At 40.1% G+C, this 26,070-nt stretch overlaps 1 protein-coding gene across 1 annotated transcript in view; it reads left to right on the plus strand.

Moving 5' to 3' along the window:
* The first annotated feature begins 274 nt into the window (after nt 1-274).
* The window catches only part of FARSB (phenylalanyl-tRNA synthetase subunit beta), a 69,492-nt gene continuing 43,696 nt past the window's right edge, over nt 275-26,070 (plus strand). Inside the window, exons 1-12 of the mRNA XM_065930469.1 lie at nt 275-372; nt 6,571-6,626; nt 9,721-9,875; nt 12,247-12,316; nt 12,862-12,977; nt 17,664-17,814; nt 18,826-18,934; nt 19,993-20,063; nt 21,849-21,910; nt 22,834-22,885; nt 25,508-25,569; nt 25,846-26,053. Of these exons, the coding sequence (XP_065786541.1) occupies nt 315-372; nt 6,571-6,626; nt 9,721-9,875; nt 12,247-12,316; nt 12,862-12,977; nt 17,664-17,814; nt 18,826-18,934; nt 19,993-20,063; nt 21,849-21,910; nt 22,834-22,885; nt 25,508-25,569; nt 25,846-26,053 (1,170 nt within the window). The 5' untranslated portion in view covers nt 275-314. The remainder of the gene's footprint in view (nt 373-6,570; nt 6,627-9,720; nt 9,876-12,246; nt 12,317-12,861; nt 12,978-17,663; nt 17,815-18,825; nt 18,935-19,992; nt 20,064-21,848; nt 21,911-22,833; nt 22,886-25,507; nt 25,570-25,845; nt 26,054-26,070) is intronic.

Consider the following 26,070-nt stretch of genomic DNA (forward strand, 5'->3'; position numbering starts at 1 on the left):
GCCCGCCTTCCGTAAAGTGTCGGAGGCGTAAGGACCTTCGCGGGCTGTTCTTCTCAACTGCCTATCAAACCCTCGCCCATTCTCTCCAAATATGTCACCTTTTTCGGCCTCCAGTTTATTCTACCAACGAATTAGATTTAATGAGCTTCATGGTGGCAACTCAAATGCTTTCAAATGAAAATCGAGAGGCGGAACTGTGAGAATCAGGCTGGCAATATTCAAGACAGCCCGCACGGAAGGGTCGGGTCCTACACACAGCCCGGTCGCCGAGCCCGGGCCCGCGCTCCGCGCAGGCGCAGTGGGCCGGACTCGCCATGCCGACTGTCAGCGTGAAACGAGATCTGCTCTTCCGAGCCCTGGGCCGGACCTACAGTGAGTGCGCGCTCGGTAGCCTGTGCTCTGCGCCCCTCCTCGGAGGCTGGGACCCTCTTGCAAAAAGGCATCGTGGCCTCGTTTATGCTTCGCGCAGGTTTTGGCCTCGGGCGTTCGGGGTCCAGCTAGAGTAGGCCGACCGCGGCTGTAGTCTTTGGGAAGAGAGTTTGCCGCGGGTGTCAGGGTAGCACCCGTACGTGCTGGGCTCGCAGTGTCATTCATTCAGGGATCTCTTACGGAGCGCCTCCGGCGTACCTGATGCCAGGGGGTAGAACAGGAATGAAGCTCCGGATGGTATCCCAAGTGTAGCCAGTGGAGTGCAAGAAGAGCGCTCTGGGAACTCCATTTGTGAGCAGGAGCAGGGGGAGACAGCTTTTCTTCCTAGTTTTATTTTTATTCACGTTAATCTAACGCCGGTTATGTGCCAGGCACTGTTCTTGGCCTTTTGGGAATACAGCGGAGCACAGGGCGCCTAAGGTTTACCACGTTCACATTCTGACGAAAGGGGCAGATGATAAAACCAGCTAAGTAATTGATGTCGGTTCGGATAATGTTAAATGCTAGCAGGGAAACAAAAAAGATAATGTGTTTTGGAAAACGTTAATTAGGTAGTAACATGTGGGCTGAGCCCTGACTGACGAGGAGTTGACTCGGTGGCTGCCCTTCATCTCTTCAGTTTTAAAAAACACTGCCACTGAAAAAAATGGGGGGGGGGGGAAATATGAAGTACACTTACCAATTAACCTATGCATGTAGCAGTTGAAGTGACATCTGCCGTGTCCAGTGTTATCAGCTTGTGTATCGAGTGTGATGATTGGTTTGTGAGAGCTGCTTTTAGTTCAAGGGCTGAATATAGCAACCCCCTCAGGTACTGCTCCCTACAATAAGATACTACTGTGGAAATAAAGTTAACTTTTAAAAACGAAAAGCTCTTCAGGTGTACTTTTAGATACTGTGTGCAGGTAGCGGGTTCACTTGTAGAAGGTTTTATTTTCGGCGGTAAATACTGAGGTTCTCCATAATTTGTGGTTGTTGAATCCTCCCGTGCAGAACGCAGGCGGGCCAACTGTAAGTTATACAGAGATTTCAGACCTGGTGGAGGGATCCGAACCCCATCCCTGCTTCCTTCAAGAGTCACCTGTATTCTTAACGTGTTATTCTCCCTAGTCTTTTGTCCTGCTTGTTGTTTAGTCGCTAAGTCGTATCTTACTCTTCTGCCTCCCCATGGACTGTAGCCCTCCAGACTCCTCTGTCCATAGGATTTCCTCAGCAAGAATGCTGAAGTGGTTTGCGATTTCCTTCTCCAGGGGATCTTCCCCACCCAAAGATAAAACCTGAGTCTCCTGCATTGGCAGCTGGATTCTTTACCACTGAGCCACCTGCGAAGCCCAGTGTTTTGCCCCACATCCCTAAAAATAGATGTAATGCTCTTGTCCTCTAAAAGGGGCTCTTATTCTCTACACTTTACTTTTTACTTCATGCTGTGCTTTTTCATATTTCTTGCCCACCCATCTTTCTAAACCATATTCTCAGTTATTGTTTACCATATATCTGAATTACACAAGGTGGTATGTAGCAAGATTTGTTCAGGACAACTGTGGTAAATTCCCGCTTGGATATCCGTTTCTGGGAAAGTAAGAAATAATCTAGGTTTTAAAAAATGGTAAGATTTATAGCCTATTTACCATCATCTGATGTTTTATTCTCTAGCTGCTCTTTCCCTTTTTTTCATACTGAGAGACATCAGGTAAACTTGATTATTCATAAATATCTGTCAACTGCTGGCTTATTAAATTTTCACTAGGAAGATTAATGTTGGTGTACTTCAGACAGGTCAGAAATAATGCTCATCATTATTTTGTATTTCACGTGTTCTCAATCTTTTAAATGTTAATTAGGTGAAGGTCGGATTCTGTACTGCTGAGCCATCAGGGAAGCCCTCAAGCTGCTTTTATTCTGTTTGTTTTGCTCTTCTGTGGCAGTTTTGTCTCCTTAGTCCCATCTTTTTTTATCGCCTTTCTGTTCAGATGTTTTCCTCTTGCCACTCGTTTTCTTGTTAACTGATTTGTTTTCACTGCTCTTCAATTCTGGTCCTGTCCTGCCTTGGTGTAATTGCTGGCAATGCTGCTAGAGCCACTTCTGTATATCATATGAACCCCAAAGATGTAGCTACTTAGGGGTGTCATTTTGTTAGAGGGACTCATTAATCATGATTTTATTGTTGGTTCTTCCTTGCGTTTAAGCAGTGAAATACAGCTGAAAGGAATAAAACAAATTGTATGATAATTAGGACTCAATAAAGGATTCAATATATTTTAATGATTCCATACAATTTGGTCAGTAACCATTTAGTTTTCTATAGATAATCCTCAAATTTAGCACCTTAAAACAGTAGTCATTTGGTATATGTTTCTGAGGCTCAAGGATTGGGGAGTGACTTAGCTGACTGGCTCTGACTTTCACCTGGTTGTAGGAAAGGTGTCAGATCTATACTCATCTCAAGGTCTAGTGGGCTGGAGAGTCTTAATTGCAAGTTCACTCCAGTGCTTGTTGGCAGACAGCAGTTCCTTGCTGAGTTTTGGTCAGAGATTTCAGTGCTTCCCACCTTGACCTCTCCATAGGACTGCTTGCAACATGGTGACTCTGTCCCAGAGTGAGAGGTCCAGGAGAGCAGATAGTCAAGAGAGAGCTCACAATAGAAGCCAGAGTTTTCCTAACATATCAGAAGTGATATACCATCCCTGGCCATATACTCTGGGTCACAGAGACCAGTTCTGGCACTGTGCAGGTGGAGACTGCAAAGGATGTTGGTACCAGAAGACCAGAGGCAAGGGTTCTTAGAGGCCAACTTGAGAACGGACTAGAACCGTCTGTCTGTGGCCCCCAGTGATTCATGTTCCTCCCACATGCAACATACACTGCCTCCCAGAGCCCCAAGAAGTATCATCACTTTACAGCAGCAGCTCAGAATCCAGTCTCTTCATCTAAATCAGGTCCAGTTGCAGGCAAGGCTCTTCAGTGTAGTACCCTAAGTACAGCTCCTCGAGTATAATTACTTTTGATCCGAGAAACTAAAGAGACAGGTTATCTGCTCCACCTGAACCTAACATAAAGTGGTAAGACAGGCCTGGGACATTGTTCTTCAAAAGAGAAAGATGGGAGACATAAAGGAGTTACTGGTCCCTGGTAGTTCTGAAATTGAGCTGGTAAATCTTGGAGATTCTTAATTAGAACTTCAGGCCTAGGATCTTTGTCCTTGGTTCTGCCCTACCCTCTCGTCTCTTGGTTCTACCCTCTGAGTGATGCTCGTTACTTTATTTTTTTGGTGAAAAGAAAGCACTCTTTACAGCTGATTGGTTTTCTCAGTCTTCTTCCCACTAACAGATTTTTGGGTATTTATTTCTTCCCATCTCTTTCCCTTTTAGCTCCAGCTTGCAATGTTTGTGCATATGTATTTCTTTAAAAAAAAACAAAAACAAAAAAACCTGGATCTTCAGTCAATTTTGTTGGTTTCCACTTCCTTGGTCAAAAGCCACACCACCCACAGATCTTTGAAATAAGCTGTTTGGTACCTTGGGCTTCTGCTGACACAGTGCTCTTATTTAAACTCAGTTGGGCGACTGAATAAATTTGTGAGGCACATCCTTCATTTCTTGATCCATAGTGCCTTTTGTCTGAGTGAACAGTGTTTTTGATTTTGCTGAGTCTCAAGCGTTTACAGTCACACTCTTGATTTCATCTTTAGCCCATGTCTCCCTGGCAGTGCTCTGGATTTACTCTTTGCTCAGAAGTCATTTTTTAATCTTAGCATTTGTTACATCTGGGGAGAGTGAGCATTTCTAAAACCATCCAGTCCTGGCTCCTTTTTGTTTCCTAGTCTTCATTTCTTCTCCCACATTATAAACCACTGTGTCAGCACTGGATGGAAAACTTGGTTAACATCACCCTGTTGAGCCGGTACATTTTCTTCAGCAACAGTGTTGCTAAGCTTTGCCTCTACATAAAAAGGGTGCCAGTCTGTCAGTTTCTCCTAACACTCCCTCACTTTCCTTCTATCCTCACCTGCCTCCTTGTCAGAGACTGAGGCTTCAAATAACAGCTTTGCCAGGCACTTGAGGTTTTGTTTACGCTGTCAAAGCCCACCTCCTGACTCCAGAGCCTTTCCCGCATTTTGTCCACTTCCAAGGACCGAAGTCATTATTTCGCAGAGTTTCTGAGAGAGGAATCGAGGGAGGAGCAGAGAGAGCTGGCCGTGGGTCTCCCATCAGGTCGCAGGCATGCTGTCAGCTGGGTGTGCAGTCATCTCAAAGCTTGGCTGGGCTGGACAGTGTGCTTCCAGGTTCATTCATATGGTCCTCTGAGACCTCAGTTCACAGGGTGTGAGCACCAGGAAGAGGGCTTGTTGGTGGCTTCTGTTACCTCCTGCCCTAGTTAATGATACCCCCCACCTACACGTTCACCCCCAGCAGGGACCTGGGAGCCATCCTAGGCGCCTCCTGCTCACTCTCTCTTCCCACCTCCCAGTCAGCCTTTGAGCCTTACAGGTTCTACCTTCCACATTTCTCACATTCTTCCTTCTCCCTCACACTCACTGCTGCTGCTTTAATGAATTCCTCACTGTCTCACTTGTTTGCAGTAGATTCTCTGCTCTAGTTCGTCTGCTACCCTGCCACCATTTTTTTTATTTTTGGCTGCACCATGCAGCACATGGGGTCTTAGTTCCTTGACCAGGGATCGAACCTGCGTCCCCTGCATTGGGCTTGCAGTCTTAACCACTGGGGATGCCAAGGAAGTCCCCTGCCACCATTCTTTAAAGCAGGGGTCCCCAACCTCTGGGATCTAATGTCTGATTTTCTGAGGCGGCGCTGATGTAATAAAAAGAGAAATAAAGTGCACAATAAACGTCATGTGCTTGAATCTTCCCTCTAGGTCTGTGGAAAAATTGTCTTCTACAAAACCAGTCCCTGGTGCCAGAACGTTTGGGCACCGCTTCTCTAAAGTGCAGATGTGGTCATGCTGTTGCCCAGCTGGACGTCCTGGAGTGTAACTCCCCATCGCCTCAGGCAGGACGGAGGGCAAATCCCTTGGCCTCAGGAGCTGACTTCTCTCTACTTCTTCTATCATATCTCTTCCTGACATGAGCCTCAGGCAGCATTCATGTGGAACTTGCCAGATTTCTCATGCTGCTGTCTCACTCCCCACGGTCCCTGCCTAATGGACTCCTTTCTGTGAAGTCTTTACTGACCCTCAGTTGATGACTTCCCTTGTGCCAACTCTGTACCTTGCACTTAACATATCTGTATTTACATATCTGGCTTGTTTACTAGAGTAGGGAGTAGCTATGGCAGGAATTGTGTTTTATTTATCTTTATAGCCCTGGCACCTAGTATAGTGCCAACTCATAGGAGATGCTCAATAAATGTTAACTTGAATTGAAGTTCAATGTCAGGATCAGAAATCTTAAGACCAGCTTAACACCAGAATATACTGGTAATGATGGTTTGTGTTCCACTCTTCGTAACATGAAAACCCTGACAGTGCTGTGTATCAGGTAGCAAAACAAAGTAAAATATAATTTAAAAGTAAGGAAGAGAACTATGAATTATTGCAGACCTACTGTGTTTCAGGACACTAGGAGAAGCCCATTATCTGCATGAACTCATTTAAATCTTTCCAACAGTTGCATGCATGGCTGTAAAATACTACTTTATGAGGCATAGGAATCAGAAAGTTTCCATAAGGTGCAAAGCTCTCAGGACTAGTGGAACAGTCAGAAATTGAACTCGGATTGAGCTGGCTCCAAAGCCAGCTGTCAGGCCACCTCAGAGAATTTGAAATGATAGGGTTTATATGACATGATTCCGTTGTGTTGGATCTGTGATTTGGACCCACTTTATATTAGATCCCTGCTTGCAAGTTGTTTTTCTTCCAAGTAAATGTAAGCTCCCCAGTGCTTATAATCAGGTAATCTGATTCTATAGCTGATATTAATTAGGTGAATCAGCCCTTTATTTACTAGTTTTTTTTTTCTTTCTTTAAAAATTGTTTTTGGTCAAGCTTTTTTTGTTTTTAAATGGTGATATCTGATGCCTGATATCTAGTATGCTCGGTGTAAGACAGTCAAAAAGATGTAGTATTTATGTGCTATTTGCATTTGTACTGAATAGATTAAAATTTGTAATCTTTTTTTTTTCCTAGCTGACGAAGAATTTGATGAACTGTGTTTTGAATTTGGACTGGAACTTGATGAAATTGTATGTATTAGATATTTCTTTAATATTCTCTGTCTAAGTTCATTACATTTTATCTTTGTTTCCTTACAGTTAGACTAAGAGGAAACATTTCTGTGTTCTCTATGTTACGAGGCTAAGCTCTGATTCTAAGAGTGTTGCTTTAAGTAAAATCTCCAAAGGGGTTCATGCCTTTATTCGGATCCTGTCCCCTCAAGTCATCAGGAAGGGATCTGGGAGCAGTGGAAACTGAGGTTCAGCCAAAGTTGCTCTCTCCTTGGCCTCTGGCTCCTCCTCCTCCGTTTCCTCTGAGCCCCATCTGACCTTCCTCCTGTGCCTGTTCCAGTGTTAATTCATTCTTCATTTATTACTCTATACATTGATCTTGTAAAATGATCTCCTGCCTTTTGAAGAATTGCTTGTAAAAATGATTTTGAAACATTTTCCTGGTCTTTTCATTGTACAATGATTAAAACATTAAAAAAATAGCTTTATTTACCAAATAGATAACTAATATTGATTATGTATTAGAGACACTACACTTGTAACTAAAAAGACAGCTTAATATTTCTCTGGTAATTAGTGTTATTCCCCCCTCCCCAAGCCTTCTTAATCTGTTCAGTGTATAATAACACTATAAAGTTAAAAAAAGCCTTCAGACCAACAAAAACCTGTATTGTCTTGCCTTATTTTTCCTGCTGCTTCTTCACTAATGTTACAAAAAGAACTGTTTTGATGTTAATGAGCATCTGTGTGCTTGAGAAGTCAGCTGAGATTTCTATAGTATATATTAAATTATTATTAATTTTATTAGAACTCAAAATTATGTTTGAGACTTTATAAGATCTAAGCATTGGACTGAAGATCAGAATATTAGCTGTGGAATCATGGACATTACATTGCCTCTCTGGGCCTATTTTTCATCTGTGAAATAAGGAGTTTACATGTATGATCCTTTCAGGGATCCCTGTAGATCCCTCTGGGCTTCTCTGGTGGCCCAGATAGTAAAGAGTCTGCCTGCAATGCAGGAGACCCAGGTTCAATCCCTGGGTCAGGAAGATCCCCTGACCTGGAGAAGGAAATGGCAACCCACTCCTGTATCCTTGCCTGGAGAATCCTATGGACAGAGGAGACTGGCAGGCTACAGTCCACGGGGTCTCAAAGAGGTAGACATGTCTGAGGGACTAACACTTTAGCTTTTCATAGATCCCTCTGGCTCTGAAATTTCTGTGGTTATTGATTTCCATAACATTTTTGTAGCATTGATAAACCCAGTCATCACCTGTGATCTTTGTATGAACCGAGATACTGAAAATGGGAGAAGGCTTAGGCAGCTGTGTCTTTTTTGCAAAGGATCTCTAGTTACATTTTCTCTCCTTCTTTTTATGGGTCCTTCCTGAAATCCAGCACCATCTTTCTTCACTAAAACATTAGCAATTTTGTTGACCCCTTTGATGGAACTCAGTTTAAATTCTAATTTCTCCTGTCTCTTCTCATATCCTCCCCCGTCCCTCCTCCATTTCTTTTCTCCTCTTCCTCTCCTGCCCTCTCTTCTTCCCCTTCCTCTTTTTCCTCTTTTTTTAAATTTTGTTTTTTTTTTTTAATTTTTTACTTGAAGGATAATTATTTTACAATATTGTGTTGATTTCTGCCATACATCAACATTCTTTTTTTATTTTATGTTAAAATTTTGCCTAATTTTCACAGTATGCCTCCTGAGTTTGAGATGGCCAGTGAAGGTGTTCTTTGGAGCCCATAGTCAAAAAGTACTATGAGCCCTGGGTGGTTCCAACCTCCTGTGGACTCTGTGATTCCTCAGGTGTGACTCAGGTGTATCGTGCTCATGGAGGAAAGTGAATTCTTCAGCATGCTATCCAAGTGTAGATTATACTTCTTTGGGAAGTATTTTGAACTGCTTATCTTGTGGCAGTGGGAGAGCCCCATGTAAAACAAAATATATCACGTATTTTGATAGGAGTCCATCAGTTATTTTAGCAGCTGATTTGTGATAGAAATAGCAGGAGTTCCAGTTAAGTGGGGATGCCTCGTGGGTAACAGTCACAGTTGGAGTGTGACTTCTAAGGAATTTGATTGGAAATAAGTATATAGACCGTTTCCTGCCATGGCAAATGTAGCGAACAGAATTTAACTTCTTGGCAATGATTGTTTTTAGGAAAATCGCTGCAGTGTGGTGATTGAGATATTCGGAGCTTTTTACTTCTGCACTGAATTTACTCCAGTGGCGTTTCTTCTCCCTTCTCCCTCCTTTGTTTTTGCTCTTGCTGCTTTGTACCCTTCACTGTCCTTGGACCGCTTCCCATTGTACCTGTGAGTGAGGGTGAGTGAAAGTCACTCAGTCCTGTCCGACTCTTTGCGACCCCATGCACTATGCACCTATAATCCCTCTGATTTACACCGCAGCTTCTGACGATCTCGTCAAATGTTTTTCTTTGCTTTTATAGTATTCTCATTTTCATGATGCTTCTACTCTCGGGTGCCCATAGGATTTAGCTTTCAGAGTCATTATCTTATAAAAAGTTGCATATCTTTTAATTTTTTTTTCTTTTTTCTTTCTCTCTTTCCTTTTCTGGCCACGTTTCTTGGCTTGTGGGGTCTTAGTTCCCTGACCAGGGATTGAACCCAGGCCCTCAGCAGTGGAAGTATGGTGTTCTAACCTCTGGACCACCAGGGAATTCCCAACATAGCTTTCATTTGGTGAATTTCCTTTACTTTGTCCCATTGACACTTTTCGTTATTGCTGCTCTGTGTTCTCTTTGGTATTTTCATTTTCTTTTAGATCCAGGATGGGCAAACTTTTTCTGCCAAATAGCAAGCTTTTGAAAGCTATATAGAGTCTCTGTTGCAACTCAGCTGTTGCAGTATGGAAATAACAACAGTTGGAAATGTAAATGAATAGGCCTGACAATGTTGCAGTAGAACTTTATTTACAAAACCAAGTAGTAGGCAAAGTTTAGCCTACGCCTTGCTTTAGACAGCTTTCTGCTGCTCTGGAAAGAGCATGAATAATGTAGTTACTTCTTTATAGGATTGATAAAGACTTTTTCGAAAAAAAATTTAGATGTATTTAGTTTTATTTTAATTTTTGGGTTTGTTTTAGACATCTGAAAAGGAAATTATAAGTAAGGAACAAGGTAATGAAAAGGCCCATGGGGCCTCTGATGTTGTTCTCTACAAAATTGACGTCCCTGCCAATAGATATGACCTGCTGTGTCTGGAAGGATTGGTTCGAGGACTTCAAGTCTTCAAAGAAAGGTAAGGGAATATATACATTAAACCCGTGGCTAAGTGGGATTTCTTTTCTCTTTGCCTGTCATTATCAACAACCCTGTTTAAGTTTCTGGAAAAAAATTGGTTGGACAGATCCACTGCTTTGGGTCTGCATGGAGAGCTGACTGGAGCCTGTATATGTAGCCATTTGAAAATTGAAAAAAAGAGTCATAGTCTTTCATTTGGGGAGCATATTTTAAAACTGGAGTGGTTAATGATTTTATGACTTCTTTAACAACTCTTTAATGGGTTCATGTGAATTCCTTCAGTAATCCAGTTGGAATAGATAGTTCATGGGGTTGGATAAGGGTTGGGAGAAAAGCAAAAGGGTACAACTTTATATGCTGTTTTCTTAAGAATTCTGAGGATGCTCAGAAATGGAGCCTCCTGACTGGAAAACTGAAGATCTCATGACAGCTGTGGGCAAGTTAATTGACTTCTCTAGTTTCAGTCTTGTACTTTATAATGAATATTTTCAAGTCCCCGTCCAACTCTTAATGTAATACATATAGAAAAATGATGAATATGTAAAGTGAAAAAGAGGTGAAACAGTAAGGCTATCAAAAATAATTATATAGAACAGACTGTTGGATTCTATGGGAGAAGGTGAGGGCAGGATGATTTGAGAGAATAGCATTGAAACATGTATATTATCATATGTGAAATAGATCGCCACTCCAGGTTCGATGCATGAGGCAGGGTGCTCAGGGCTGGTGCAGTGGGATGACCGTGAGGGATGGGATGGGGAGGGAGGTGGGAGGGAGGGTCAGGATGGGGAACACATGTACACCCATGACTGATTTCATGTGAATGTATGTCAAAAACCACCACAATATTGTAAAGTAATTAGCCTCCAATTAAAATAAATAAATAACGGACATGGAAAAAAATAATTATTTTTTGATTACTTACCCATTATCTTGTCAGATGCAAAAGAATATGAGCCTCAGGCTGATAGGCTAGACTTTGAAACTGAGGCCGTCAGGCGAGAGACAGGTGTTGGTGAAAAGATGATAATAAGGCATTTGGTTAATAAGATGGTTAAAATTTGAGGGTTGACCTAGTTACTTCTCTGCATGACAATCAGATGTTTTATTTTTTATTCTTTGGTTGCTTTGGGTCTTCATTACTGTCCACAGGCTTTCCTCTAGATATGGAGAGTGGGGCCTACTCTCTAGTTGTGGTATGTGGGCTTCTCTTTGTGGTGGCTTTTCATGAGATGTGGGTTTGATCTTTGGGTTGGGAAGATATCCTGGAGAAGGAAATGGCAACCCATTCCAATATTCTTATCTGGGAAATCCCATGGACAGAGGAGCCCGGTGGGCTACAGTTCTTGGGTCACAAGAGTCAGGCAGGACTTAGCGACTCAACCACCGCCACCATCTCTTGTTGCCGAGCAGAAGCATATGGCTTCAGTAGTTGCAGCATGTATGCTCAGTAGCTGTGGCCCATGGCTGAATCGCACTGAGGCATGTGGAATCTTCCCAGATCAGGGATCGAACCCATGTCCCCTTGCATTGGCAGGAAGATTCTTATCCACTGTACCACCAGGGAAGTCCAGATGTTTCTATTTTAGGGTCAGGGATAGTCTCCTTACATTGTGTTTCCCAGACCTGCCTCCTAGGAATTTAACAGGCACCTCATATGATTTTTATGATGAGAGAAAATTAGGAAAATGACTTAAAACTTTTGCTACCCAAAGTGTGGACCAAGGACCAACATCTGTAACACCTGGGAGCCTGTTAGAACTGCAAAATCTGCTTCTACCCAAGACCTCTTGAGTAAGAATATATGCTTTAACAAATTCGCCAGTTGATTGTAGGCATCTTGAGGTTTGAAAAGCACTGACTTAAAACAATGGTTCCCACCCTCGCCTGATATAACAATTACCTGAACTATGCTTTCAGAATGTACCATTTACCAGGCCTTTCTCTTGAGTATCTGATTCATTAGATCCAGGTGGGGCCAGACCATCTGTATTTGTAAGAAACTCTGTTTTTCTGAGAAGTTCAAATTCTCATGGTTGGAATAAAACTTAAAGGTTGTTTAATCCAGCCCCTCAGCTGATGGTTAAATGCCTCCATACAGTTTGCTTAATTAAAGGTTTTCTAGTCTCTGCTGAGACTCCAGTGATGGTAATATGCATTACCATGAGTCATCATAGCCCATTTTTAAACAACTAGAAATGTTAGAATGTTTGTTAGGATTTTATTTTTAAATACTCAGCCCAAATTTGATTTGTTGTAACTTTAACCCATTGTCCTACTTCTGTGCATTTTGTATACTTTCTATACACAGAATAAATTAATTTCAAATGTTTCGATTAGTAATGAACACATTTATTTTAATATTTTAGGATAAAGACTCCAATGTATAAACGGGTAATGCCTAAAGGAGAAATCCAGAAGTTGATCATCACAGAAGAGGTAATAAGGATCAATTCTTATTTTTCGTTTAAAAACATCCCTTGTATGTATATATCTCTAAGCTGGGACAGAGCTGACCCTTCTGCCAAATGTAGTTTTCTTTGATCATTGTATATTTAGCCTCTAGCTCTGAAAAACTGTCATTTTGTTTTTACCAAAAAGTGAAAGGGAACAGCATCTGTTTTCTGTGAATAATTTTGGAAAATAACATCCAAATGTTTGCTTAAAATACTTTTGAGATAATTACTTAAATTGTGGTATGTTAATAACATTTAGAAAGAAAATCTCTTGGGGAAAGGCTGTTTTGGTAGAAATACTATGAGCAAACTACTTGAAAGCTTAATTTTTTAAATCAGTAATTCAGTAAATTTTCAGACATCTTGCTGAAATGTAAATTCCATAAGGACAGTGACTTCGTCTCCTGTCACCACTGTATTTTACTGTTGATTGAATGAAAATTTGTGATAGCTGACTTTCTATTACAAGATGTTATTACAAAGAAAAGCCTTCATATTTGCCATCTCTAATGATAAAATGAATTTCAGACAGCTAAAATACGCCCGTACGCTGTTGCAGCGGTTCTCCGAAACATAAAGTTTACAAAAGATAGATATGACAGCTTCATTGAACTTCAGGAGAAATTACATCAGAACATTTGCAGGTTTGTGAATATACCTCTCTCTTGCTTGCTTCCCCCTTTCTCCTCCTTCCCTTCCCTTCTCTCTGCCTCTTTTTTTCCCTCTTTCCTTTCTTCCCCCCACCCCCACAGACTTTTTTTCAAAAAATTTCTAAAATAAGAATATGTGAGAATAACAAGAAAGTTTAATGAAATTTAAATTTAAGTAAGTTTAAATTTTGGGGGCTTCTGTGTGGCTCAGATGGTAAAGACTCTACTTGCAATGTGAGAGACCTCAGTTTGATCTCTGAGTTGGAGGATTCCCTGGAGAAGGGAGTGGCAGCCCACACCATCTCCCAGAGTTTGCTCAAACTCATGTTCATTGAGTCGGTGATGCCATCCAACCATCTCATCCTCTATCCTCCCCTTCTCCTCCTGCCTTCAATCTTTCCCAGCATCAGGGTCTTTTCTAATGAGTCAGCTCTTCTCATCAGGTGGCCAAAGTATTGGAGTTTCAGCTTCAGCATCAGTCCTTCCAATGAATAATCAGGACTGATTTCCTTTAGGATGGACTGGTTGGATCTCCTTGCAGTCCAAGGGACTCTCAAGAGTCTTCTCCAACACCACAGTTCAAAAGCATCAATTCTTCAGCGTTCAGCTTCTTTATAGTCCACCTCTCATATCCGTGGGCTTCCTATGTGGCTCAGCTGCTATAGAATCCACCTGCAATATGGGATACCTGAATTCGATTCCTAGGTGGAGAAGGGAAAGACTACCCACTCTAGTATTCTGGCCTGAAGAATTCCACGGACTGTTTAGTCCATGGGGTCGCAAAGAGTTGAACCCTCCTGAGCAACTTTCACTTTCTCATATCCATACATGACTACTGGAAAAACCATAGCTTTGACTATGAGATTTTTAAATAACTGAATGTTCTTCTTCTGTCTTTGACATTGCTATACATCATTTCCCATTCAGCTCCCTTTAGTGTGATGATCTTCAGATCAATATTAATTCCTCAAGTCCTAAAGGTCAAGAAAAGTAACAGTGGGAGTCCTTGAACTAACATCAGTTTTTTGAAAATCCTAATAAAAGTTACTGATAGGAAACATCAGTCTTCAGCTAACATACCAAGTTTTTTTGTGTGGTCCTAAAACATAGCAACATTAGTTACCTCACGCTAATGAAAGGTATGATTAATAGTTATATATGTCTTGAGTATAAAAGGAAAAAATAATTCTTATTTTTTAGTAATTGCAGTGATTGCAGTTTGGTACACTGTGGAAACTAAAAGAGGCTTGTGTGTAAGGGATGGGCTGGAGACAGGGCTGGGAGGAGACCTGGGGTGTTTTCTGCTGGTGTGAAAAATATTAAAAAATAAAATACCTTTGGTTAAGTTCACACAGTTTCTTTTTCTTGAAACATTTTGAGTACATGGTAGAAGCTTTTTCTAAGATTCTGAATAGCATTTATTCCAGGTTGTTTTATAAAAACAATCTATTTGTTGTCTTGCAAATATGTCACTCTTAAGCAAAACAATAAGAATTTAGTTTCACCAAGATAGAGGATTTCTGATAAGCATTGATACAGCTAGTAAGTACTTGAGCCCTGTTATCTGTTCTGGTCATTTGAAGAATCTAATTTTTATCTAAATTGGAAGGCATTTCCTTACTTAATTCAGCTTTAAGTTATGTTTTATGCAGTATCTCTGGAAATCTTCTAAGGGGAGGTATAAATCATATCCTAATACTCTGATATGCCAGAGTCAGTAAATCCTAATTTGTGTTTTTCGAGAGATATAATCGTTTCACTTAAATTATAAGTGATTTATAGTAAACTTTTATTGGCATAAAAGTTGTTGATCTTCCCTTATTATCCTTTAATAGCTATGTAGTATCTGTATCAATAGCACCTCTTTTACCCCTGTGTCTTCTCTCTTTCCCCTTTTGAGCAATGTAGCTAGAAGTTTTATCAGTCACTTTAGTGGATATCTTTGTGTGTCAGTTTTCACAGAACTAGCTTTTGGTTTCATTGATTTTCCTCTGCTTTTGTGTGTGTGTGTGTTTGTTTTTGTTGATCATATAGTGTTCTCTCCAAGGCTAGTTAGTCCTTACTACTGAGGCAAAACCTTGTTCCTACTTTATCCATGGCCCCTGTGAAAAATGGGGTTTTCAGTCTGTGTGAGCACTGTTGCGTTGGATGGTTCTTTCCCCAGCCTTGGGTGGTTTCCTCCCATGCTTACACTGATCGATACTCAGCAAGTTCTTGAGGGGGTCCCTCTGCCGATCGCAGAGCTCTGTGTCTGCATAGCTCTGCCATCTCTAGTACTTTTTGTGGTGACCTCTGGCCGCCATCTTGGTCTCCCTAGGCTCTCAGCTGTGTCTCTTCAACTTCGGGAGTTCACTGGGCTCCTGCCTGACCCCTTTTCCTGCCCTGTGACTTGAAGTCCCTCCAGGCAGTCAGCTGGGCAGTCATAGGGCTTACCTTACCTGTTTCCCATCTCTCATCTCCCTTATCTCTATCCTATCCTTCATCGCCTGAGGTCGAGTGCCGGCCTTAGAAATCACTGTGTATGTTTCTTCCCTCTTTTGTGATTGTATCAGGCAAGAGAGTAAACCTAGTCTCTGTTACTCCTGGAAGTATCCAGCAAACTTTTTACTTCAGTTATTTCATTGTTTATCTCTCTAGAATCTCTTTGGTTCCTTTTTAACGAAGTTTCTCTTTTTTTGGCTTGGTTCTTTCAGTCGCTGCTTTTTCACAGCAAGACTACCAAAATTTTTGCCAGTATAATAAGTAGAATCTTCATTTCTATCTTTAGTTTTCATATCTTTTTATTTTGGGGATATTAATCCTTTTTCTTTACCTATGTCGTAGACCTTTTCTCTCAGTGTCTTTTGACTTTTGGGGTCTTTTGATTGTATAAAGTTTACAATTTGGATATAGTCAATATTTCTCAGTCTTCCTATATGACTTTTATGTTTTGTGTCTTAAGGGATGTCGTGCTCCGTAGTTTTAATTAAGCATTGTTCATCTGTGTTTTCTCTGAATAATGTTTATGGTTCCTTGTTTGTGTATATGTATGTGTGTATATGTACCTATGTTTGCTGTTTGTTTTTCAAAATGCATAGCTCACTGATCCATCCAGAATTTTTTTGTGATTGGCTTGAAGTTGAAATTTAGTGACATTTTTGGGATACTGTTTTCGGATTAAGAAACCAACATTAATGTCCAAGCAAACATGGATTTTCTTACCCATGGGTTTATCAGTTGTTGATTTATCTAAACTTACTGGACCATTGTAGTAGCTTTTTTTGTAGTGGTAGTATTTTAAAAGTCTGTGTGGTGATTTGAAAATCCAGGTCATCTTAGCACTGATTTTTATGGGTTGGTTTGTTGGGAGTATGTTGTGTTTCCCTGTTTTCATATGCACTGCTTTCTGATTGTGTACAGAATATTTTATTATGGTAGAGGCTTTTGATTTTGTTCTTTTTCTCTGAGGAGTGGTTTCTGTTGCAGGCCATGGGTATATTTCTACCTTTGCTAGTATATGACTTCTCAGGTGGTACAGTGGTAAAAGATCCACCTACCGATGCAGGAGACACAGGTTCAGTCCCTGGATTGGAAAGATCCCCTGGAGAAGGGAATGGCTATCCATTCCAGTATTCTTGACTGGGATGTCCCATGGACAGAGGAGCCTGGCAGGCTACAGTCCATGGGGTTGCAAAGAGTTGGACTCAACTGAGCATGCACACATCTGATGCTAGTATATAAACTTGTAATTCATTGAGTAAAGTAACACTCCCTAATGCTGTGTTAATTTGAGGTTGACCAAAATTTGTTTCAACAAATTTTCACAGCTATTTCGTAGTTCATGTAATGTGGACTCAACACATTCCTTGATAACTAATGATTTTATCCATTTGATATTTAGTTTAGACCTACATAATCTAAAACACATTTTAAGCCTTCTTAAGAATATCATAAATTCTGATTTGAGTTTCTCTTTTTGGATTGTCTCTTGGAAAGCTTAGAGCCAAATTTGTAATCTTCTGTGATAAGGCTGTAGGCCTTGAGATTCTAATTTAGTATTGGCATTTTAGTATTGGCATTGTTCCTGGCTCCATTTTATATCCCTACTTCTGTTTCTCTCTTGTCTACTTATATCTTTAAGTTCCTAAAATTACCTTAAACCCTTTGCAGATAATCTGTAGAACAAATGAAATTAATAGCTCTTGAAATTTCCTTATTCAGTTTTAAATGTAATTCTCAGTTCTTAAAATTAATTTCCATTAATAAAGCAATATAGCTATGTGACAGGAAATTTAGGAGAATATAGAAAAGCCAAAAAACAGAGGAGTTTTTGGGTGGTTTAATCTAACTTAATAAAAACATTGATGTTTACTTGAGGAAATAGGAAATTGATGTTTACTTAGAGGAAATAGGATAAAGGGAAATACAGTAAAAAAAAGAAGATAAAGGGTATGTTAATGTCCTATTAATAATAACATAGTACTTGGGAAAACTGGTAGAAGGAATTTCAGTTGCTAAAATAATGTGTTTTCAGTAGCTTTATAATTTCTTATATTTTTAATGGTTGTAAAGGTGTCATATAGTAACAGACTATTTTAAGGAATTGTCTACAAATAGTTTTTAAAAACCTGTAGTATTAAGTTTTGAGATCTTCAAATCTCTTTTCTCTTTCTCTCTCTCTCTCCCCCTCTCCACATTTAGGAAAAGAGCCTTGGTTGCTATTGGTACCCATGATTTGGACACTTTGTCAGGTCCATTTACTTACACTGCAAAGAAACCTTCTGATATCAAATTCAAGCCTCTAAATAAGAGCAAAGAGTATACAGCCTGTGAACTAATGAACATATACAAGGTAAATGTCCTTTTATATTGATGTAATAGCTCTGCATAAATCGTGAAATTCCTTCAAAATCAAGTTATAATTAGGGTGATGTCATGATTGCTTTTGAAAAAATAACAGTGTCTGGGCTCCAACCCAGAGATACTGGTTCATTTGATCTAGAGTGAGTTCTGGCTCTAGTTTTATTATTACTTTTGTTTATCCTCTCAGATGTTTGTAATGTATACCTAGGATTGAGAACCACTTACGTAGGTCTTACTGCACTGTAGTATTCATATTTAGTTATAATTAAAAATCATGCAAATATAAGGCACAATAAGATTTAGCTAGATTTTATGTGTGTATGCGGCATGCACTGTTGCAAAGTACCTGCCTCCCATGATTAGCACTTTAGAGTCCAGTAGTGAAAATGAATTCAGTTGTCACTTTAAATTGCATTTAACAAATAGTAGAAGAGGTAGGTATCATTTAGGAAAAGCTGCTGTTATTGTTGGCCTGATTTGCAAGTGATTTTTTTGCTGTTTATCTAAATAGTTTTGTATGGTTTGTGTTTTACTTAAGGTGATTCAGGCTTACTCTGCAAATCTGTTTTGAGTCTTGAGAAATAATTGTGGTCTCATCTTTCCTCAGTGGTAAAGAATCTGCCTGCTAGTGCAGGAGACATGGGTTTGATCCCTGGGTTGGAAAGATCTCCTGGAGAAGGGAATGGTGACCCATTCCAGTATGCTTGCCTGGGAAGTCCCATGGACAGAGGAGCCTGGTGGGCCCAGAGTCCATGAGGTCAACAAAAGAGTCGGATATGACTTAGCGACTAGACAACTCATCTCTCCTCAGTAGGAGATGAGGCTGTATGAAGATTCTGAGACATTACTTTATATTAGAAAATATCATACATTTAAAACTTTGGAAACTGTTTCGTTATTTTTATGATGTCCCCCCCTCTTTTTATGCTAGGCATGTATGTAAACTAATTACGCTGATAGAAATAAGAAGCTGATTTTGTTTGTCTTAATTTTTTTTCAGACTGACAACCAACTTAAACATTATTTACATATAATTGAAAATAAGCCTCTGTACCCAGTTATCTATGATAGCAATGGTGTTGTCCTTTCCATGCCTCCAATCATCAATGGTGAGTTATTTCTTAAGTACCACAGGCATTTTGCTATTTCCTTCTTACTCTTCAGCATTTCTGTGGAATTCTCAATTGTCTTGGCTGAATCAGTCAGAAGACTCAGTCTGAGAATCTCAGGTCTTTTGTGGATTTTATTGTAATAGTTCTTTTCATTTTTTTCAAAATTTTACTGGTGATTTTTATATAATTCATAAATGTATACCTACTTATAGGGCTTCCCTGATAGCTCAGTTGCTAAGAATCCTCCTTCAATGCAGGAGACCCAAGTTTGATTCCTGGGTGGGGAAGATCTGCTGGAGAAATGATAGGCTACCCACTTCAGTATTCTTGGGCTTCCTTGGTGACTCAACTGGTAAAGAATCCACCTGCAGTGCAAGAGACCCCGGTTTGATCCCGAGGTTGGGAAGATCCCCTGGAGAAGGGAAAAACTAAGTTTATAAATATGTTCTGGTGCTAGTTCTCTGGATTCTGTTCTTCCAAAAGGTGTTGATATTTTGATTTTAGCCCATGATTCATTTTGTTAAATTTAAAAGTCGAATTCTGCTTGGCCTGCTGTTTTATAAATTAAAATTTAAGGACTGAAATTTACCCTCTTAATTTCTTTCTGAAGCTTTTGTTGAGAAGCAACTTGAATGTATTTACAAAATTTACTGATGTCAAAGCCATAGATGTTTGGCTTTCTGGAGGTGAGAAGGGGCTTCAGTTGATTCACAATGGGAAGGGGAAACTTCCTCCTCCATATCTTGGACTCTAGTACTCATCGTGGACTTTGGAGTAAGCCAGATCGAGGCCCAAATCTTAGCCATGTTGCTTAATAGCTTGTGATCCTGGGCAGTGAGCTTAATTTTTGAATCTTACTTGTCCTGCCTGCAGCCCTTTTTTTTTTAACCTTGCTTTTTATTTTATCTTTATTCTCCAGCTTATAATGGGAGATTAGAATAAAAGTTGTGTATCTCTTTACCTCTGAGGTGTCAGCTTATATTTATAGAGTTCTTTAGTGCACATTTGTTTCTGAAACTGATTGCTTTGTTGTTACTGTTTTGTGTTTGTTGCAGGAAACCATTCCAAAATAACAGTAAATACAAAAAATGTATTTATTGAGTGCACAGGAACTGACTTTACTAAGGTAAATAAAACTTTTATTCTATTTTTGTTCTGTCCAGATAGATTTTTACCTCTGAGCCGAGACCATGTGACTAAACTTTTACATTTGTTTGTTTTTTAAATGAGACTATATTTTAGAAATTTAGAAAATCAGAAAGGTGTTTGTATTCTCTGCTTTGGTTGTAGTGTGTGCTAAGTCGCTTCAGTCATGTCCTACTCTTTGCAGCCCTGTGGACTGTAGCCCACCAGGCTCCTCTGTCCCTGGGCTTCTCCAGGCAAGAATACTGGAGTGGGTTGCGGTGCCCTCCTCCAGGGGATCTTCCCGACCCAGGGGTCGAACCAGCGTCTCTTACATCTCCTGCACTGGCAGGCGGGTTCTTCTCCCACCAGCGCCACTGGGGAAGCCCCTTGGCCATGGTGCTTTCAATCAGCTGACAGATGTCTCGTGAGCACCTCCTCTCTTTCTCCGATGCCATGAGTTTAACAATGAGTTACTTGTTCTTGATTTCAAGGAACTCATCGTCTTTGTGAGAGAATTAGCCACATACATTAAAACAGTAAAACTGAGAATGGGATCCACATTATAATGCCATCTTTATAAGGAGTTCATCTTAGGTGGCTTAATTTATACATTTTGTACTCATTTTGTACTTTTGTGTACTTGGTAAAAAAGAATTAGGACCAGCTGGCTATAAAGTCTTACTTAGCAAACTGATGAAGCGGCTACACACACACAAATCTATCTAGAACATACAGAACACTAGTTGTTCAGTCACTTTTCGTCACTGTGTTTTAGATTGGAACGTCATGATAGCTATTTTCTATAGCATAACATTTCTTTCCACATGTTAAATAAGGTGTAGAGTTAGGTGGTTGTGAAGCAGATTAAGAAAGGTAGACTTGAATGGTTATAACTTTTATATATCAAATGTCGCTGGAGGAGGGCATGGCAACCCACTCCAGTATTCTTGCCCAGAGAGTCCCATGGATAGAGGAGCCTGGAAGGCTGCAGTCTATAGGGTCACATAGAGACGGACACAACTTAAATGAATTAGCATGGTATGGCATTCAGAAATAGTGTCAGGTAATACATAATACCTTTTCCTGTTAAAAACTTTTAAATTTGTACATTAGCAGACCTTGGTTATCTTTCCTGAAGTTTGTATATGAGTGTGAAGTATATAAAAAAGCAAAACATATATCCCAATAAGATTACTGTGTTTTTTCCTAAGCATTTCTTTTAATTTAAAAATGAACAAATCAATAGGGCCATCACTATGTGCCAAGCATTGTTCTATGTATTTTAAGCACACACACACATACTCTTACACTCTTAATCCTTATATTAACCAAATGACACAGGAACTTTTATTATGTCTACTTAACAGACTAAGGTACAATGACAGTAAGTAACTTGCCCCAAATCAGACTGATGGTAAGTGATTGGGCCAGGAATCTGGTATCTGGCTGCAGAGGCTTATGGGACTGATAAGGTTTACTGCTGTTGTTAGCTATCTGTCTTTCTTGAAATTTGGTGAACCCAGGGGAGGGGAGTGGGGGAAGTAAATGATTTGTCTCGGTCATGGATTATAACTCTCAGAGAACTTCATAAATTCAGAACACCTGACAATAAGGTCGGGCCCATTCAAGCTCAGTTTTTATTCCACTTCTTTCTTTAAAATTTGTGCATGTAGGTCCATTTTTAGATGTTTGGAGACTAAATTATATTAAATATTAATTTGTTTTCATTTGAGGGAAGAAAGGATTTTCATGTGTTACCATAATATTTGATTTTTTTCCTTTGCAGGCAAAAATAGTTCTTGATGTCATTGTTACCATGTTCAGTGAATATTGTGAGAATCAGTTTACGTAAGTTCATTTGGTATTTTTATCAATGATGGCTTGTTGTTCTGAAGTCAAAGCACTAGGGTCTTGTGCTAAATGGAAAGATAAAAAATGCGGTTCCTGTAATTGGAATACATAATCTCTTTGGGGAGCTTAGACATGAATTAATAATGTAAAAGGTGATAAGTACTTTAAAAAGTTTCAGTGATGTTCTGGCTGTTTGTCAGGGCACATTACTGCTAGCTGAGCAGACCTCCTAGAGGCAGTGACAGGCTTTTTGTAAAATCATTGGATTTGAGAATATAAACCTGGAGAAGTAGCAAAAGGAACAGCTGAACAAAGAGAATCATATATAAAAGCAAAGTATTTTATCTTAGATATACTAATAAGACTACTGTATTTGTTCCAAGGCTAAGTTTCTATGTAAAAAATTACTTCCCAAACCTACATGGCCCTTACTGTATGCTAACATCTTAGTTTATTCTAGAGTATTGTAATCAGAATAAATGTACAACTGTAGAAAGCATGACTGAAATTGTATGAGCAGTATTAGTTGGTGTTTTTTTTTTTTTCAGTTGATTTGCATTTTAGTGGTTGTGTCAGTCAGCTTTCCTTGTATAACAACATGAATCTAGTAAAGCCTGGAACGTGTGTATCAGTATCAGCAAGGAGTTCATTGAGGATGTGTACTTGGCAGAAGTGGGAGATAAACTGATCAAGGAGAGCCGCAGGGGCCACAGGAAGTAGAGCAGTAATGTTGTGTATTGGGAGGATTAGTCTAGACAGCAGTGTGGGGAACACGAATAGACTGTGTTGATTCTGCAGTTGTAGACCAAGTGAACGTTGTGTTAACCACACACATTTCTACAGTGTATGGCTCTTTTTTCCCCCTTAGGTTTTTGTTTTTATTTTTTTAATTCTATTTCTGTCTTTATTTTTGTTTTTAGGGTTGAAACAGCTGAGGTAGTTTTTCCTAATGGAAAATTACATACCTTTCCAGTAAGTACAGAAGTGACTTGATGATGATGACTTTGACAACAGTAACAGCAATAATAATAGCTATAGAGTGCTTGTGGTCTTTCTATGAGTCCATCTACCCATCTACATGCCAGGCGTGACGCTATGTGCATCATGTGGACTTAATCTTCACATTAACCCTATAAGGTTGGGTGCCACTATTAGGCCCTTGACCTTGGGATGTTAAATAGCTTGCCTATTACTGTTGGTGGAGTTAGTGACTTGCTTGCCTTATTACTAGTGGCAGAGCTAAGATTTAAGCTTGACAGTCCCAACACTATTTTATGCCACACTTCCCTCCTAACACACTCCATTATACCACAGGGATTATATGCTGTAGTTCTTGTGGTTTATACCCTTATTAACTAGGTAACTGGGTAATTTATAGTTTCACCCCTTCTAAGCTTATACCGACTTGATAGACATGAGTTTGAACGAGCTCTGGGAGTTGGTGATGGACAGGGAAGCCTGGTGTGTTACAGTTCATGGGGCTGCAGAGAGTCGGACACAGCTGAGCGACTGAACTGAACTGAAGGTTACTCAGCCTTCCAGACTTGTCTTTTCACATTTGATTTACCAATTGCAAAAGGCTGTCTCTCTAACTAATAAACTACATCTGGATGTGTTAATAAAACTAATTTACTAGTAAGCACAATTACTGTGAAGACATGGGATCTTGATAAAAAATTCAAACTCGCATTCTTTAACAGCTGAACTTTTTTCCCCCAGGATGGCTTCCCATACAAACGTGGCCATTCTAACATACTCTTTCAGTGTCACTGTCGGTCTGGTTCTGATTCAGGCCATTCTTTGAGGAGCTCTTTATCTTTGGATTTTTCACAATTCCTCTGTTGAAGAGCCTAGAATAATTTCTGCTATTTAAATGGTTTTTAGAGTAGATAAAACCTGCCAAGATCAAAACCTTCCCCTTCCTGAAAACATTAGTATTTGGCATCGTGTATTATTCTAGAGTATTTATTATAATTCAAAATAAATGTATAACTGTAGGAAGAATTCGTCACTCAGTCATGTCTGTTGCTTTGCGACCGTATGGACTGTAGCCCACCAGGCTCCTCTGTCCACTTTCTTCTCCAGGCAATACTGGAGTGGGTTGCCATTCTCCAGGGGATCTTCCTGACCCAGGGATTGAACCTGGGTCTCCTGCATTGGCAGGCAGATTCTTTACTATCTGAGCCACTAGGGACGCGTAACTGAAATTTTGGGCTGTAGCCGTTTTTTGTTTATTTAATTGGTTTTAGTTACTGTTATCAGTTAGCCTTTTATGTAACTACCCCACGGATTTACTGACTTAGGACAACAGTCATTTGTTTGTATCATGGTTCTGTGGTCAGCTGGGTAGTTTCCTAGACTCATCCCTGCTGAGCTCCTTCAACTGGTTGGTAGGCATGGCGGCTGGATGACCTGGGTCGGCCTCTCTTTCATGTTGCTTCTTAGCAGTGGGGCGAACAGGTCAAATGTCTCGTCACCCAGCAGCCTCGCTTGGATTTCTTTACCTAGTGGTAGTTGCATTCGGGTGGTAATGATGCTTCTGTTCTGAGAACTGCATTATTTAGAACATTTTATATTGGGGTATAGCCAGTTAGCAAGCAGTGTTGTGGTAGTTTCAGGTGAGCAGCAAAGGGACTCAGCCACACATATACATGTATCCATTCTCCCCCAAACTCCCCTCCCATCCAGGCTGCCCCATAACACTGAGCAGAGTTCTGTGTGCTGTACTGTAGGTCCTTGTTGGCTATCCATTTGAAATACAGCAGTGTGTACACATCCATCCCCAACTCCCTAACTATCCCTTCCCTTCAGCCTTCCCCCTGGCAACCAGAATCTGAGAACGGCATTTTGATTAGCAGAACTCTGGTCCATTATCCTTATCTCAGTCCAAACAGGTGTTTAAATTTATGGCCCTTTTGCTAGTGGCAGTTACACTTCTGAGAATAATTCAGTGATAAGAAATCCTCATAGGTAAAGCCTGGATTTTATGTGTGTGTGTTCCTGTCTCAGAAGGTAGGGTTGTGTACTGTTTGAAGGGGAGTGAGGACTAGTTCATCAGATGCACCCAGCCCGGCTGGCTCCTGGAGCATGTTGATAGCTCGGACTGGAGCCTGGTTCCATTTCCCCCCCTTAAAAAAAAAAGATAGAAAAGGAATGACTCCATAACACTCTTGGATTTAGTATGCTGGATAGTACAGTGCGACACATGAATTATTGTTTTTTGGTGATAAACACCTACTTGCATTAGATGAAACTGAAAGTCTTCAGCAGGGTTTGTAAGCAGTGTAGAAATGATGTAAGGCACCAGTGTTTTGCTGAGGAAAAGGGTGATTGACCATGTAAAAGCAAAACATGTTTGGCATTTTGTAACATTTCCAAGCTTCCGGTTGTCTATGGAGTATCAATAGAATGTTCATTTAGGAATATAATGTAGCAAATCATGTTCTGAAATACCTAGTTTACTTTTGATATCTGGCTTTAATGACAGTTGCTTGGGAGGGTAATGAAACTGCAACAACAAATTGAATTAGAAAGAGGCTAAGACTGTATCTGACATGAGTGATTTAAGCTTCTCCAACTCTTTCTCCCTCTTAGGAACTGGCTTATCGAAAGGAGATGGTGAGAGCTGACCTAATTAACAAAAAAGTTGGGATCAGGTACACTCTGCATGCTTCATTTATTTATTTACTGTTGAATTCAAGAATGAAGTGCACACATGACTGCTTAATTTTTCCTGAATGAATGCTTAGAGAGGTTTTTCTGTCCCTTCAGAGAAAGTTAAGTGATGATAGAACCTCAGTTAGGATGTCGGGGGGTCTTCTGAAATTCACAAAGACAGGTTACTGTTTCAGGTAGTAGCATATTTTAAAACCAAATGTAAACACATTTTAAATAATCCAATGACATTTACGGTTTGTACATTCCTGTTTCAGAGAAACTCCAGAAAATCTTGCCAAGCTTCTGACCAGGATGTGTTTAAAGTCAGAAGTCATAGGCGATGGGAATCAGATCGAGGTTGAAATCCCTCCGACCAGAGCTGACATTATCCACGCCTGTGATATCATAGAAGACGCAGCTATTGCTTACGGATATAACAACATTCAGATGACTCTCCCGAAAACGTACACCATAGCTAATCAAGTAAGATTGCACCCTTA

The sequence above is a fragment of the Muntiacus reevesi genome, chromosome 3 (assembly GCF_963930625.1).
Source record: "Muntiacus reevesi chromosome 3, mMunRee1.1, whole genome shotgun sequence".
NCBI lineage: Eukaryota > Metazoa > Chordata > Mammalia > Artiodactyla > Cervidae > Muntiacus > Muntiacus reevesi.